The 15,126-nt window shown below is 54.8% G+C and overlaps 1 protein-coding gene across 3 annotated transcripts; it reads left to right on the plus strand.

Moving 5' to 3' along the window:
• The first annotated feature begins 898 nt into the window (after positions 1-898).
• On the plus strand, positions 899-14,771 carry FDFT1 (farnesyl-diphosphate farnesyltransferase 1). 3 transcript variants are annotated; one of them, XM_030037035.2, is made up of 9 exons: positions 904-1,045; positions 1,834-1,931; positions 7,307-7,490; positions 9,430-9,558; positions 10,044-10,235; positions 11,287-11,463; positions 11,734-11,886; positions 13,152-13,348; positions 13,717-14,771. In XM_030037035.2, exons 1-9 carry the CDS (start codon positions 929-931, stop codon positions 13,730-13,732), a joined length of 1,263 nt encoding a protein of 420 aa, XP_029892895.1. In that variant the 5' UTR covers positions 904-928; the 3' UTR covers positions 13,733-14,771. The 3 variants fall into 3 exon arrangements, with proteins under 3 accessions (XP_029892893.1, XP_029892895.1, XP_029892894.1); XM_030037034.2 differs by having other exon boundaries at positions 13,825-14,771; XM_030037033.2 differs by lacking the exon at positions 13,717-14,771 and having other exon boundaries at positions 899-1,045; positions 13,152-13,619.
• Positions 14,772-15,126: the final 355 nt, after the last annotated feature.

A 15,126-nucleotide genomic window follows, 5' to 3' on the forward strand; every position in this document is an offset into this window, starting at 1 on the left:
GCTGCAACGCCCTTGCAGGTTATGGGATTGCTGAATAATCCTATTAATGGGGTTATGGTGCCGGGGAAGATGGTTAATGTCACTCCTGAGCACGTCCTGCAGGGTTGTTAGCAAAGGCCTGGAAACGAGGCATGGCATTTCCAGTGGCCTTCATGAAACAGAGAAAACAACCCACGCAAAACGAGCCCCAAAAGCTGAACCTCGCACCTTGGAGGATGGCGAAACAGAGAAAACAACCCACGCAAAACGAGCCCCAAAAGCTGAACCTCGCACCTTGGAGGATGGCGTAGGGGAGAGACGGCCGAGACAAATGCGGAGGGCGAGCGGAGGTGGTGGGGTGAGGCCTCGATGACCCTGAGGAGGAGAAGTGCCACTAGGGGAAAAAAAAAAAAGAAAAAAAGGCAGAAGGTGACTTAAAAAATAAAAGCCCGCCTCACGGCCTGGAGCGGGGAGGGCCCGGGGGCTGCCTGAGGAGAAGCAGGGCGGGAAAAAAAAGGGGCTGTGGGGCGGGGGAAAAAAGGGGCTGTGGGGCGGGAAGAGGGGCTGTGGGGCTCGTTGGGAGGGTGCTGTGCCTTCCCCAGGGGTCCGAGCGGGGGTGTCCCCGGGAAGAAGCGGCGGGGCCGGGCTGCTCGGGCCCCCCGCCGCCTTCCCGCTCCGCCGAGCGCCCCGCGTGTGGCGAGGTGCGCCGCCTGCCCACTCAGCGGCCGGCCGGCGCCCGTCACACCAGCCCCCCGCCGCTTTCCTATTGGCTGGCTCTCCCCTGGTGCGAGGGCGCCTCCACCAATGAGCGCCCCGCCGGCCCACCGAGCCACGGGAAGGAGCGGGTTGATTGGCGGAGGGGGGCGGGGCAAAGGCGGCCCCGCCCCGCCTCCGGTTAAGCACCGGGCGGCGGGGAAAGGGGGGGGGTTGCGGCGGCGGCGGCGGGGGGATGAGCGCGTCCCCCATGGAGCTGCTGAAGAAATGGCTGGGCCACCCCGAGGACATCTACAACCTGCTGCGGTTCAAGATGGGCGGCTACCGGGCCGTCATGCCGCGGATCGACCCGGTGAGCGGGGGCGGGATGCGCTTCGGCTCTTGCCTTCGATCGACCGGTGTACCGGAGCCCGGGGGCGGGGGTGCGCTGGTATGGGGGCCAGGAGGAGGAGGAGGAGGAGGAGGGGGGGGGGGGCTGTCATCTCCCCGCGCGGCCGCGGCGTTCCCACGGGCGAGCGTTGCACGGCCGCCGCCCGCGGCACCGGCTGGGCTTTGTCCGCCTCGCACGGCTCCGGTGCTTCGTTGCACCGGTCTCTGGCTTTCCGCGCACCGGCACCCTGCCCGCATTGCGCCAGGCTCCGGGAGGATACGCGCGGCCGCGATGCTTCGCACCGCCTTCGCCCGTCCCGGCCGTTAACACGGGCCCCGGTTTATCGCACGGGCCCCGGTTTATCGCACCGCTTTCCAGCTTTCCGTGCGTTGCCCCGGCTCCCCCGCGTTCTCACGGCTCCCGGTGCTTTTCCGTCCAACGGGGCCCGGTTGCCGGTATTGCTGGGCACCGAGCGGGTTAAGGGGGCGGGCCGGGGACGGCTTGGGGGGGGGGGGAAGGCGGAGCGAACCGCAGCCCCCCCCCGCCGCCGCCGCCGCCGCGTCCCCATGGCGGCCAGCACCAAAGCCGTGTCCCTCTTCAAGCGGACCCTGGCTCTCTCCCCGCCGCGGGGTCCCCCCCGGGCGCTGGGGAGGCTGCGGGGGAGCGGGCGGAGGGTGCGGCGGAGCGGTACCCCCGCTCTGTCGGTGCCGGTACCGGTGGTCGCCCCCCGGCTCCAGCCGCCCCCCCGGTGTACCCCGCTCTGCCCGCAGGATTCGCTGGGACGCGGTCTCCGTATCTGCTACCGGTACCTCAACCAGACCAGCCGCAGCTTCGCCGCCGTTATCCAGGCCCTGGACGGAGAGCTGCGGTGAGCCCGGAGCTGGGGGACGGGGGGGGGACACACACGCACCGGGGTGGGGGGTGCGGCGGGACCCCCGAGACCGGGGCTCCCCGGGACACGGTGGGTGCAATGGGCCCCCCGAGACCGGGGCTTCTCAGGACACAGTGGGTGCAATGCCCCCCCCCCCCCAAGACTAGGGCTCCCCAGGATACGGTGGGTGCAATGGGGCCCCCCCCAAGACCAGGGCTCCCTAGGACTTTGTGGGTGCAATGGGCCCCCCCCCCAAGACCAGGGCTCCCTAGGACTTTGTGGGTGCAATGGGCCCCCCCCAAGACCAGGGCTCCCTAGGACTTTGTGGGTGCAATGGGCCCCCCCCCCAAGACCAGGGCTCCCTAGGATATGGTGGGTGCAATGGGACCCCTGAGGCTGAGGTTCCCTGGGACAGAGTGGATGCAATGCCCCCCCCCAAGACCAGGGCTCCCTGGGACACGGTGGATGCAATGCCCCCCCCACCAAGACTGGGGCTCCCTAGGGCTTGGTGGGTGCAATGGGCCCCCCCCAACACTGGTGCTCCCTGGGACACAGTGGGTGCAATGGGCCCCCCTCAAGACCAGGGCTCCCTAGGACTTGGTGGGTGCAATGGGCCCCCCCCTGACACTGGCACTCCCTGGGACACAGTGGGTGCAATGCCCCCCCGAGACCAGTGCTCCCCAGGACATGGTGGGTGCAATGGGCCCCCAAGGCTGAGGCTCCCCAGAAGGTGGTGGGTGCAATGCCCCCCCCAAGACCAGTGCTCCCTGGGAGGTGGTGGGCGTAATGGCCCCCCCGATGCCGGGGCTCGCTGGCAGAACTGGCCAGGAGGTGGTCCGTGCAATGCCCCCATATGCCATAACTGCTGGGAGGTGCTCCCTCTTCCACCCCCCCCCGTGCAGCGGGGAGATGCTCCGCGCAGCCCCACCTCCTGCAGCTGGACGTGGGGTTTTTCACGTCCGAGATGGCTGGCCGTAACGCGTGTGTCCCCCCCCACCCCGGGGACGAACACTACAGCTTCTCGGCCAGCAGACGGTTAAACGCGGCGCCTGGCCGTGTGCTGTTTGTGACACCCTGGGAATGTGTCCTGGCAGTGCCAAGGCTGGCGCTGGCCTTCAGGCTGGCTTGGAGAGACGTGGCCCCGCCGGTGGGAGGAGGTGAGCAAAAACCGGGGGCTGACCGAGGGTCTGGACGCTGCCTGGAAGGTGCTTTTGGAAGCAGCTGCCTCGAAACCTACGCGATCGTCGGAGGGGGCTCGCTGCGCGCTCATTTTTTGCTGTGCGAATGTTGCTGACCCGTGCAGGAAAGCTTCAGATGGTAATAGTAACAGAGGATGCAAAGCTCCGCTGGTCTGGGGCCTTGTGCGTATATCTATGCTCTATATAATTCCTTATATTCATACAGTAATTACTGATTTCAGTATGTAGATCTCTCTCCAGTTAATCCCAAGCTGGGTTAATTATCAAAATTAGAGGTTTCCATAAGTTGCACCAGACGTGTCTAATGCTGCGGTTGCGACTCCGCCGAGCAGTTGCAGGCGGCAGCCTGAACACTGGGTTATCTGTTGGGTTTCTGAGCCCTGGTTTGGCATTTTGGACGGTGCCCCGTAGCTGTCACCCAGCATTTATGAAATGGTCGTCTGCAGCCTGTTTCACAGGAAAGGCAGAGAAATTCAGCGGTTTGGCCAGGGTTGCATGGAAAGGTATGAGTGGGGCCAAGAATTAAACTTTTTTTTTTCCATGCTTAGTATATTAGCTAATGTAGAAATTAAAAAAAAAAAAAAAAAAAAGCCAATCAATAAAACACCTTGAAACTTGTTAGCAGTGTCAGTATGCAGTGTGCTTGCCTTGATCTTCCTGCAGTTATCTGTCTTGTCTGTCTTTTCTGTTCTTTAATCCTTACATTGCAGCTTGCCCAGATCAGGAAGGCTCCCTACCCTCAGGGCACAGAAACTTCTGCCTGGCATCCTGAAAATGCTATTGCTGGATCTTTGCAACCTACAGCTGTGCGGGGATTGCTGCTGAACTACAGCTGGCTCTGTAGTGGATTAGAAGAAATTAATTTTCAAAGCGCGGTAGCTCCACTGAAGAGTTTAGGGACAAAAGAGGGAAATGCAAAACAGGCAGAATATAGAAATGGGTAGAGCAGCAAGCTTACCGAAGGAATTAATTTTGCTGGATCGCGTCAAAGAAGTGTTTTCCTTGATGTTAACCCCATTAGGGGGTTAAACTGAACCCCTGTGGTTACAGGCTGCTTAATATTTGCCGCTGTGCTTGCTGGTTGAAGGAGCTGGTGGTGTAGGATTCAAACATTAGAACAATCACGTCATGCTGAGAAGCGCAGCGCTGCCCGGGGTCTGCTCCCCAGCGCGGTGTCCTACACCCCAGCCCGCTCCCCTCCCCTGCCACAATTTTGTTTGCAGCTTCTTTGGAGCGAAATCTCCTTGTCTGAAGGCTGGGGAAGTGTGAAGCTTTTGCTCCCTGGTTCGCATCCCTGCTCCCGGGAGAGTTTCCATGCGTCCCCCAATGACTGCTGGAAAATGGAGAGTTTCGGGATGATTGCTCGGAGCGATGCTCCCCGGGCTAGTGCACACGGAGTTGAGCTAAAATGTTTACTTTCTTCTTGCTTATTTTTTTTGGCCCCTAAGCCATGTGTTTTGCTGGCCAGGGCCCTGTCCAGCCTGTTGCTCCACGGTTAGGGAAGCGTTTTCTTGGAAGGTGGGAAGCTCAAAACTGCAGCTTCATTGGCAGCTGAACCAACATCATAACTCGTGGTGGTGGAGAGGAGTTACAAGCCAACGTCACGGCTCCTCTCCTGTGGTGGAGAGGAGGAGAGGGATGCTCCTGCCTTCCCCTGCTGCCGGCCCCGTGGTCCTGCCTGTCCCTGGGACCCTTCAGGATCAATTCCTGCAGGTTTAGCTGCTTTCTGGAGAGGACCAGCCTTGTGCTGGCCGAGGGTGAATGTGATGGCAAGGAGAAAGGAGAAAAAGAGACCTCCTCGCCTGGGAAAGGGGGGAGCTGTGCCTAGGACAGAGCTCGAGCTTGAGCCCGGAGATGAAACCGGGTTTGCTCTTTGGAAGCAGGCGCTTCCAGTTGTGCGAAGGGGAGGTAATGCCGGAGCGTCCTCTTCCCAGCACTGTCACGCACGTTTTCTGGTGAAGACTGCGGGCTTTGGTTGGCTCCTGTCATCCCCATGGATCTCAGGTAGGAGCCCAGCTGGGACCATGGTGCCTGGGAACCCTGCAGAGAAATGGGGAGCTGCAGGCAGACCACGCTTACTGTGTAGTTGTTTTTATGGTCTTCTATTTCATAGAATAGTTTGGGTTGGGAGGGACCTTTAAAGGTCATCTAGTCCAACCCCCCTGCCATGAGCAGGGACATCTTCAACCAGATCAGGTTGCTCAGAGCCCCGTCCAACCTGACCTTGGATGTTTCCAGGGATGGGGCATCCACCACCTCTCTGGGCAACCTGGGCCAGTGTTTCATCATCCTCATCATAAAAAATTTCTCCCTTTGATTTGCCCAAATTGCCACGGAGCTAAAATCAATATACAATGGAAGCTAGGGGTGCAGTTAAGGTTTGGGTGCAGAAGTGGGGTTAAATAACTATTTGAACTATGCTGGGCTCTGGAGTTATTACTAGCTCTTTCCTTGGCACGGTGTCAGTGTGATAGGTGCTTCTGGGATGGCGTTTCAGGGTCTGCTCTGCCTTTCTTGGTTGCTGCCAGTGGAAGTCGCCGCTGAAGCGGGGTAGGAGTCCTGGGCACTTGCATCGAGTTGGATGAACGTTTGCACCCTGGTTGAAATGGAATAACTCAGTCATGCAAAGGAACGGGAGGGCACCAGAGAGCTGCTCTGAGCACTCAGATGTGTGGTGTGACAGAGGTATTAAATACCCTTCGATTAAGGAAAAAATGCCAAATTTAACAGTTTTGGCTCTAGAAGCCCATCAGTTTTCCCTGGCTGCTTAACCACTGCTTGCACATTGTCATCCCAGGAGAGCAATGCTTTTGTCTAGTAATTAACGCTTAAGCAGTCCAAGCTAGTTTCCATTTGTCCAACAATTAATAAACGCATCATCTCCTCAACATATCACTCTGCTCATTTAGCACTAGGGGATTATTTTATATAAATTCTGGATTTGGAGCTGGTATTTCTTGCCATTGGGACTTTGGTTTTTTTTTTTGCTTCAGCTGCAGAAATGGGGAGCTCGCGTGTGGAAGGCGGGGGCAATGGGGACCAAGAGGGGAAGCAGCTCTCCAGCAGCTTTCCGCTGGGGTGCTTGGACATGCGGGCTGGCTCCAGCATCTTGTGCGTGGAGATTTAAAAATACAGGGTGTTTTGGCTCTATCTGCCAGTCCCAACATTCCTGTTGTACAGTAAGGGACCCCCTTGTTCCCCCCACAAACAGGATAAAAGTGTGCTGGGTGCAGAGAAGGGGAAGTGATAGGAAAAGTACACCGGCTTTTTTTCCCCTTCCTTATTTTGCATTTGCTTTTTCCAATAAGCTGACCTCAGGCTCTGTCCTCTGGGTCCTAGCGAGTGCTGGCCTTGCTTGCAGGGTTGGATCTTGCTTGCAGGGTTGGATCTGGCAGTGCCCTGCGCTGCCCAGGGAGACCTTCCAGGGCTGTCCCTTCCCCGATACGCGTCTTAGAAAGCCAAAAGCCATGCTGTAGCTCTCTGCATGAAGGGAGAAACCTGGTTTTCCTAACCCCGCTCAGGCAGGCTGCAGCTTTGGCAGCAGTCAGCCCGTGGGGAGGTTGTGCGGAGGCACGTCTGTTGCTCAAAGCGGAGGTTCGAGGAGATGAGGAGCGAGGAGGGTGGGAAGCGCTGCTGGTGGTGCTTTCCATCCCTAACCTGCTCCTGCGACCCCGGGATTTGAGCAGCACGTTTCTAACGCGTGCATTTTACGGTCCTGCACTGCAAGGGGCAGCCACTGTCCCTAGATGAGGGCTGAGCAACCTGATCTGGTTGAAGATGTCCCTGCTCATTGCAGGGGGTTGGACTAGATGACCTTGAAAGGTCCCTTCCAACCCAAACCATTCTAGGATTTGACGGAAGAGGGATTGGACGCGGGCATCCTTTGACCAAAGCCGGTTTCCAAACTGTAGGAGACACTGGGATACAATGGTGGGGGCTGGGAAGTTTTTCACATCGCGGCTTTCCTCTCTACTTGGTGGCTGAAGTACTGTATTGCTTGAAACGTGAAAACGTGCTTGTATCACCCAAGGCATCGACGACCTGGTGGTGCCAGTGCGTGTCATGTTGAGCTGGAAGCACCTCTGCCAAAGGCTTTGTGGTTAATCTAAGCTGTTTGTCCTGCCTAATAGGCAATCCCAAGTAAGGGATGATTGTTTTTTCTCCCCCTCCCAGACATGCCGTCTGTATATTCTACCTAGTTCTTCGTGCCCTGGACACTATAGAGGATGACATGACCATCAGCTTAGATGTAAAGGTTCCAATGCTGCACGAGTTTCACTCTTATCTCTATCAACCAGAGTGGAAATACATGGAGAGCAAGGAGAAGGACCGGCAGGTGCTCGAGGACTTCCCAACGGTAAGATGTCCACCTCCTTGCTTCAGCTGCCTCGCGTCACCTTTGTGTACGCGGTTGTCTCTCCACGTTACGCCTGAGCTCGTTCAGTCCCTGGTGAGCCCGTTAGCTCTTCCAAAGAGCTACATCACCTGCACGCGGGGCTGGATGCAGAGCTGGAGTGAGAAACCCAAACATTGTGCAACGCTCTATATGAGCCAGAGGTAATCTGGCTGTGGAAAAGTGCCAGCTCTAAAAAGCGGCTTTTTGCCTCCCCTGTTGGAAGAGTAAACGACCGTCGCCTCGTGGAGAGTGGTTGGCATTTGTTGCCCAACGCTGTGCGTTGCCTGGATTGGGTGTCCTGTGACCCCTAACAGATAGGGAGAGGAGGAAAGCTTGTCTGGCATTTGGCTTACGGGTGGACCGGTGTTTGTAGCGGTCCTGCGGGATCCGCTCTAGGCTTACAGGAGTCTGTCTGCAAATCTTTGACATGCATATAAGATAAAAAGCACCTTCACTGTTAGTAACAGTACTTCCCAAGCGCCGCCTGGGGATTGTTTGGGGTCAGAAGCTCCTCAGGGGCCAGGCTGGGCTCTGCTGAGTGGGGATAGAGACATCTGGTTTCAGTGAGGGCTCAAGGACCGGCCCTTGGTGGATGCTGCAGTTCTGCCCTTGCTCATGTTGATCAAGAACAGCTGGGTTTATTTTTTAGGGTTTTTTTTTAAGCTCTGTTTGAGAAAAAAATATAATGGTTATAGCGAGGAGGATTTCATTTTCGGAGGAAGTTCTGTTTTATTCAGCTTTTTACCATTTTAAATTTATTCTACCCTTACCGGGCTTTTCCTAACAGTGGGAATGAGATAATTGTTAGGGAAACTGAGGTGTGTTGTAACTTTTGATACTCAGCCTTGGGATGGCAGGAGCGTGTGCTATAGGAGATCGCTGTGTCAGGGGATTCTTGATGTATATAGTGATAGAGATATGGTAGGTATACCAATGGCTTGGTACTTTAGAAAAGCTTTTGAGAAGGTATTTATGGCACTCCATTGTTCTCTCTTGGTGCGTATGTGTTATTCACTTGGGCAATCTGAGTTCATGTGCAGGTATGATTTTAATAATACTTGGTAGAGGTGTGCTTGCAGGTCACGCTTCTCTGTGTAGTGGATTGAAGCCACTGAGACAGAAGCAGAGTTGATACGCTTATTTTACAGACAGACAGACACAGGGCAAGGACATTCCGGCAGCCGTGGATAGAGTCAGGAGGAGAGCCTGGATCTGCAGTGGTGTCTGAGCTGTAATCATTCGGACCGCTGTCCTTATCGGATACACTCCCTGGGCTGGCTGTAGTTACCCACTGATGGACTGTAAAGCTTAGCACAATAAAACATGATGCTCCACAGGTTTGGGAAGGGGAGGATGAACTTTTAAATTTTTTTCAGTGTGAGAGCGATTGAGTCACTGAATCATGTTATTGGACATGCAGAAGGGTTTCACACTTTCTGTGGTGCTTGATGCCTTTCCAGTTGTGCAAAACATGCCCTGCGGAGCCAGAACTGGAGAGGGCTCAAGAGAACAGAGGACCAGAAACCTCCCCGTCTTTTCCTGTGGTTGGCATGATGGAGTGCTCTCACAAATTAAAAAAAAAACAACTCTGTGCACCAAGCGTAGCTAGTTTTGTCCTGCAGCTCCCAGATGATACCAGTCCAAGGCTATGGAGCCTTCCCAAAAGTATTGCTGTGTCTGATCTACCGCCAGAGACCATACCGTTTAGACTGAGAACAGGCTGAGTCTGTGCTTTAAGGGCCTTGAAACAATTCTGGTTGTGGGAGTTGTCCTAGACCTCCAGCCAGGGTGGGATAAGAGCCTGGTAAACAGTCTTTTTCTGATTTCTTGATAAATGTTGAGCTTTGCTATTTTTTCCTGACGCTGTCTTTTTTTTCCCTCGTGGTGGTTTGTGCTGCAGATCTCCATGGAGTTCAGGAAGCTGTCAAAGGTCTACCAGGATGTGATTTCGGATATTTGCCACAAGATGGGTGTCGGGATGGCAGAGTTCTTGGAGAAGAAGGTGGACTCTCAGCATGAGTGGGATAAGGTAAGTCAGCCCAGACAGACGAGCGGACTGAATGTGAGTAGGGTCCACCTCGTCTCTGTGGAAAGAAGAGACAGAGCATCCCTGAGGGAAGAGAGGGTTCAGCCGGTTGAGGGAGGCTGTGTGGGCTTGGGAAGGCTTTGAGAGACTGCTGGTCCTGTGGGTAACGGGAAGATGGCGTGGATTGTCGGTGTTGCCCACCAGCACGTGTTTTGGGTGAACCATCACGTCAGCTGTTCCCCTGTGGTCAGTTCATTCAGCTGCTGGAAAGGCAGAGTGGCATCTTGGTGGGACATCCTTGGTGTTTGCTGGGCAAGGGAAAGCTGAGGCATCCCGGGGAGGGCCATGCGAACTTGCAGAAAATGTACCGTCAATTATCTCTTGAGTGTCACTTTTGTAAAACTCAATGTGGCAAATAGGCAGCTCTTTGTAATTGCTCCTTTTATCTTGTTTTTTTTTCTGCCCCTTCCCCTCTCGGTGCCTCGCAGTATTGTCACTACGTTGCTGGGCTGGTGGGGATAGGACTTTCCCGTCTCTTCTCTGCATCAGAGCTAGAAGACCCTATCGTCGGGCAAGACACGGAGCTGGCCAACTCCATGGGCCTCTTCCTGCAGAAAACAAACATCATCCGTGACTATCTGGAGGACCAGCTGGAGGGAAGGGAGTTCTGGCCCAGAGAGGTGAGGGGAAACACCGCTTTGGGGTGAGCGTTTCTGCTGTGCCTTTTGGGAAATGCACTAAGACTGAAGGTACTGTCGTTGCTGCTCTGATACAGCGAGTTGCATCCTCTCCTTGGGGGAGTTCCTGCTGGAATTTCCTTTGAAACCCCCAAAGCCAGGGTTTTTCCCACTGTTTGTTGGTGTCCCTTGACAGTCTTTCATACTTCTGTCCAAGACCTGTAATGGATGGAGCCAACCATCCATGCTTGCCAGGACACCTGTCTCAGGAATGCATTACAGGATGCGTAGCAGAAGCTGCACAGCTAAAATTGTGTTGTCTCTCATGTCCCTTTAAATCAAAGTTAACAGGAGAGACTTGACGGTCTGCTTTAATTTTATTAAGACCCTACAGTAAAGCTGTGCTGCGTAAGGTCGCTACTGTTGGTTGTACATCTTCTTGATAATAACAGTTCTTCTAAAGGCAGCTGGCTGAGAAGTTCCACATCTATCTACAGCTTTCTGGGTAGAGATGTGGGGATGAGGTGATGTCTCCCCACACCGCCGAGAACTTGTTGCGCAGCTTTTTTCCCCTCTCTGTTATGTTGGTTCTAGGAATGAGGGATGGTAAGACTGGGTGAGACTTCAAGAGGTTACCTAATCTGTCCCCAAAGGCAGGATCGGCTCTGCCTGTGCCTGACAGATGCTTTTCTGCTCTTTTTGAGGCCCTCCAAGAATTTTTCTCTCCCTTTTCCATGTGGCTTACCTGTCTAGTAGAGCATTTCTTGACCTCAGCCTGATGTGTGAGGCGTCTTTTCCTTGCCCTGCCTAGAGAAGATGTGGATTTGAGTTGCATCCTCCTCCTTTGCAATCCCTTTGTATATGCAAAGGCCACTGTCCTGTCTCCACAGCTTGCCCACCCTTCTTTTTTTTAGCCTAGTAAGCCCAAATCCTTCAAGGCTTTCATGGGTCTCTGGTGGTTCTTGGTGCTCTCCCAGACCTCAGACTGTTATTGATGTCTCTCTTACGGCATGAATGTACCTTCCAACTTGTGAGTCCTTATCTTAATGTTTAGGTTTGGAGCAGATACGCAAAGAAGCTGTCGGATCTTGCCAAACCAGAAAACATTGATATGGCTGTCCAGTGTCTGAATGAGCTCATCACCAATGCCCTCCACCATGTCCCTGATGTCCTCACATACTTATCCCGCCTGAAAAACCAAAGTGTCTTCAACTTCTGCGCTATCCCCCAGGTGAGTTATGTTCTCAAGTGGTTCTTCATCGTCTGCAGCCCAGCTGATGAGAAGTTGCAGGTGAAGGAGGTTACGTATCATGTCGGCATTAGCCTGTTTTATTCTCCATCTCTTCTATCTCTTCCTTCTTTCCTGGTACCTACCGTTTCTGCTGTCAGTGAGATTGTGGCTCCACTCCGGAGTGTCTTGCCATCGATTTCACTAGGGCCAAGGTTACTGCCTTGGCAAGCTCCTCACAATGCGGCAAGGGCTCTCTGTGTTTCTCCTTAGGTGATGGCTATTGCCACGTTGGCTGCCTGCTATAACAACAAGCAGGTGTTCAGGGGCGTCGTGAAGATCCGGAAGGGACAAGCTGTCACTCTAATGATGGATGCCACAAACATACAAGCTGTCAAAGCCATCATGTACCAGTATGTGGAAGAGGTAAGTCGAGCAGTTTGCTTTGACTCATTTCTGGCTGGTCCTGTCCTCATTCCTGGTGTGGAACTGGGAGGACACGTGAATCTGTTAATCCTTTCCTTACATCTCTTAGTCAGTTCAGTGGTGCCAGGACACAGTGACCCTGACGTGGTTTTGGCTGGGACCCAACTGGGTGCTTGGTGTGTTCCCTTGAACGTGCCCTTGGTCTGTGCCTGTGTTGAGAGGCAGGGACGGAGGTCCTGCCGTCCTTTTGGTGGAGAACCAGAGGAGTCGGCTGTCACAGCACAGGACTTCCCTTGGGCTGAGCAGGCACAGAGGACCTTTCCCACAACATATTTCTTCTGAACCGGGTACCTCATTTCCCCATGGGCTGCTTCATCTCCCCATGGGCTGCTCTTTTCTCGGTGTCTGTAGTTGCAGCTGGCAGCACGATGTGGTGGTTGTTTCCTCGTGCTCCGTGGCCAACAGTAAATGAGGGCAGCTCTTTGCATGTTGTTAAAGCAGTGGCACCCCTGGCTTCAGGGTACTGTGGAGGCTAAAAGTTCACCTGGAGGAACAACTGGTGGATGGATTCATGGGAGAAAAAAAAAAAAAACCCACCCAAGAAAACCAAAACCCAAATCCGGCATGGGCTGTTCAGTAAAAAGATGTTGCTTCTGCATCAGGGAGACCCCAAACCATGGGTTATTAGAGCTCCCTTTGCAGGCTGGCCAACCCCATGGCAAGGGACAGTGACACCTTAGCCCAGGGTGCTCTGCTTGTGCATGTCTCCCTAAGACTCGTGCAGACAAGTATCTCGAAGACCATCGGGTTTGCAGACCGCGAAGAGAAAACCCCAAGGACCCTGGGGTTATCTAATGGGGGTGGCCATTGCCTGGCAGTCACACCGGCCGCTGGTCACACTGGGGTGTCCCCACTGGTTTGGGGTGGGCTGCAGCGCACCGGCGGTGAGTGAGGATAGCTGGGCAAGAACCGCTGGCCCCAGCCACGCCACTGGTGCTTTGAGGGATTATGTCCAAGGCCGTGTGGTCCATCTCCCATCATGGGGTGCCCCCAAGAGGCTACTTGGCTTAATGCACTTCTCAAGGGAACCGGACCGTGGCCCCATCCAGGCATCCCTTGCAGCTGGTCCTTGCTCCATGGCAGACCACCGCTGAGGTTGCTGTTGAGGACACAGGGCCCCCGAAGGCTTCCTCTTCCACCCGGTGGTCCCGTTTGTCTCCTCAGCCTTGGGTGGGAACCGTAACTCCTCCTTCCTCCTTCCCCAGATCTACCAGAAGATCCCAAGCACGGACCCGTCGTCCAACAAGACGCAGCAGGTCATCGCCTCCATCCGCACCATGAGCTTGCCCGGTGGCCCCATGGCGTCGCGCCACCACTATTCCCCCATCTACCTGTCGTGTGCCATGCTCCTGGCCGCCCTGAGCTGGCAGTACCTGAGCACCATCTCCAAGGCCACCGAGGAGTACGTCCAGGCGGGCGAGAACTGACGGGCAAGCGGGTGGCCGGGGGGGAAGAGATGGTCGGTGGACGGGCGGCGGAGGCAGGAGGCTCCTCGTTCCCTGCCGGTGGGGATGGCCAGGCACCGGGGTGCCACGGGGCCTGGGACGGTGACGAGGACGGGACGCCGGTGAGCTGCAGCCCCGGGGCGATGGTGCGGCATTGCCGGACTCTGCTCCTCACCCCCCTTGCCGTCTGCTTGGATGGTTACAAACGCTAACCGGAGTCTTATTGTTTGGGGTTGAATTTTTTTTTTTTTTTTTTTCCCCTTCTTTCCTGCTGGGACGGTTTACCTGATATTTTTTTTTTTTTTTTTTTTTTTTTTTTTGTTAGGATGGTTTTTAAATAGGAACTCCAGTTGCCTCTTTTCTTGCTTGAGATTTGAGACAACTTTTCCAGCTCAGAGCTGAGCAAAACATGGGTTTTGCCTCCCTTTCTTAGGCAGCCTCTTCCCCATCGCCTCTAGTGCCTGCTCCGCACTGGAAGGACACCGCTTCAGCTGGGAGAGGAACGTGCTTCCTTATCCAGGGAAAAAGCTCTGGCCACCTTCTGGCCCTCAACCCAGGCTGGTTGACATCCTGCAGCCTGGAAACAGGGAGAGGCAATCTTCACATTTCTGTTGTTGGGCTGAAGGAAGCTGCTAGGCTTGAAACGAGCCCTTTTCATGTTAAATAACAGAGGTGGGGTGCTCTGTCCACTTTAATGTGCCCCTAGCTGAAAGCCATCTATTGCAGCTCCCTGCCCTCTGGCAGACGGCACCCTGCACTGGCAAAGCTTTGTGTTTTAGCAGCTGTGGGGGGTGGCTCAAAGGAGAAGGGAGCTGCTTGCGTGGCCCTGAGCTAATAACCCCATGCCTGACTCCACTGCAGGGTCTGGGGCTCTGCACCACTTCTTCAGCCCAAGGGCAGCGGTGATCCCTGCCATGGGCTGGGAAGGCTTGAGCCACCGAGGAGATGGCCTGGGTGGGTTTCCCCGGCCCACTTGGCTCTAGCTCAGGAGGATGCTTTGGGTTAGACGGACGTGTAACTGGAAGTGGCTTCCACTGCTGTTTTGAAACACATCAGCCTGGACTTACAAGTGGGCTACGTACCTCCTGGGAACAGCTTGGGTGAGAAGAAACAACACTTTACAGGCAAGTCCCGTTTTCCTGGGGTGGATTTTTGTTTTCTTGGTCCCTATCGCCCCCAAATGCTGCTTTGCCTTTGTGAAGGAGAGGAGAGCCTGTGTCCTGGTGCAGGACAGAGCTAAGTCTACCAGGTATGGTGTGGTGGCCTTTGCAAGGCCAAGCGGACATGGCCAGACTGTTACTCAGAGGGAGGACCCCTACTCCACAAGTACCAATGTAGATAGTTTTAAGCTGTTGTTCAAATAAACTTGTGGTAGCTCTCTTTGTGCAGCTTCCTGTCTTGTTGAAATTAAAGTTTTCTTTGGGAAAAAAAAAAAAGGCAATTTTTTCTAGCTGTCATTTCTTTTACATTGGTAATTCCCCACTATGCCATGAGTTACAAGCCCTCAGCTCAGATGAAATGCAGGTGCTTCCTTGCTGCCACTTACAGGCATCACAGTAAAGCCTTGTGTGCCAAAGGAATAATTGCAACCAAGGTGAGAGACCGCTGAAGGTCAGTAAATTAACTTTTAATGGACCTTGCCCTGCAGACAGCAGGCGTGGTGGCACAGCCCGGGGCTGCAGGCAGGCTCTCCAGTGCCTTGGTGCATCCTCCTCCCCATGCAGAGATGCTGGGG

The sequence above is a fragment of the Aquila chrysaetos genome, chromosome 15, assembly GCF_900496995.4.
Source record: "Aquila chrysaetos chrysaetos chromosome 15, bAquChr1.4, whole genome shotgun sequence".
In the NCBI taxonomy this organism is placed as follows: domain Eukaryota; kingdom Metazoa; phylum Chordata; class Aves; order Accipitriformes; family Accipitridae; genus Aquila; species Aquila chrysaetos.

Coding starts and splice junctions, on each gene's coding strand:
- FDFT1 (XM_030037033.2), top strand. CDS start 929: ATGAGCGCGTCCCCCATGGAGCTGCTGAAGAAATGGCTGGGCCACCCC. Junction 9,559..10,043: donor CTCAGCATGAGTGGGATAAG/GTAAGTCAGCCC, acceptor GGTGCCTCGCAG/TATTGTCACTACGTTGCTGG. Junction 11,887..13,151: donor TGTACCAGTATGTGGAAGAG/GTAAGTCGAGCA, acceptor CTCCTTCCCCAG/ATCTACCAGAAGATCCCAAG.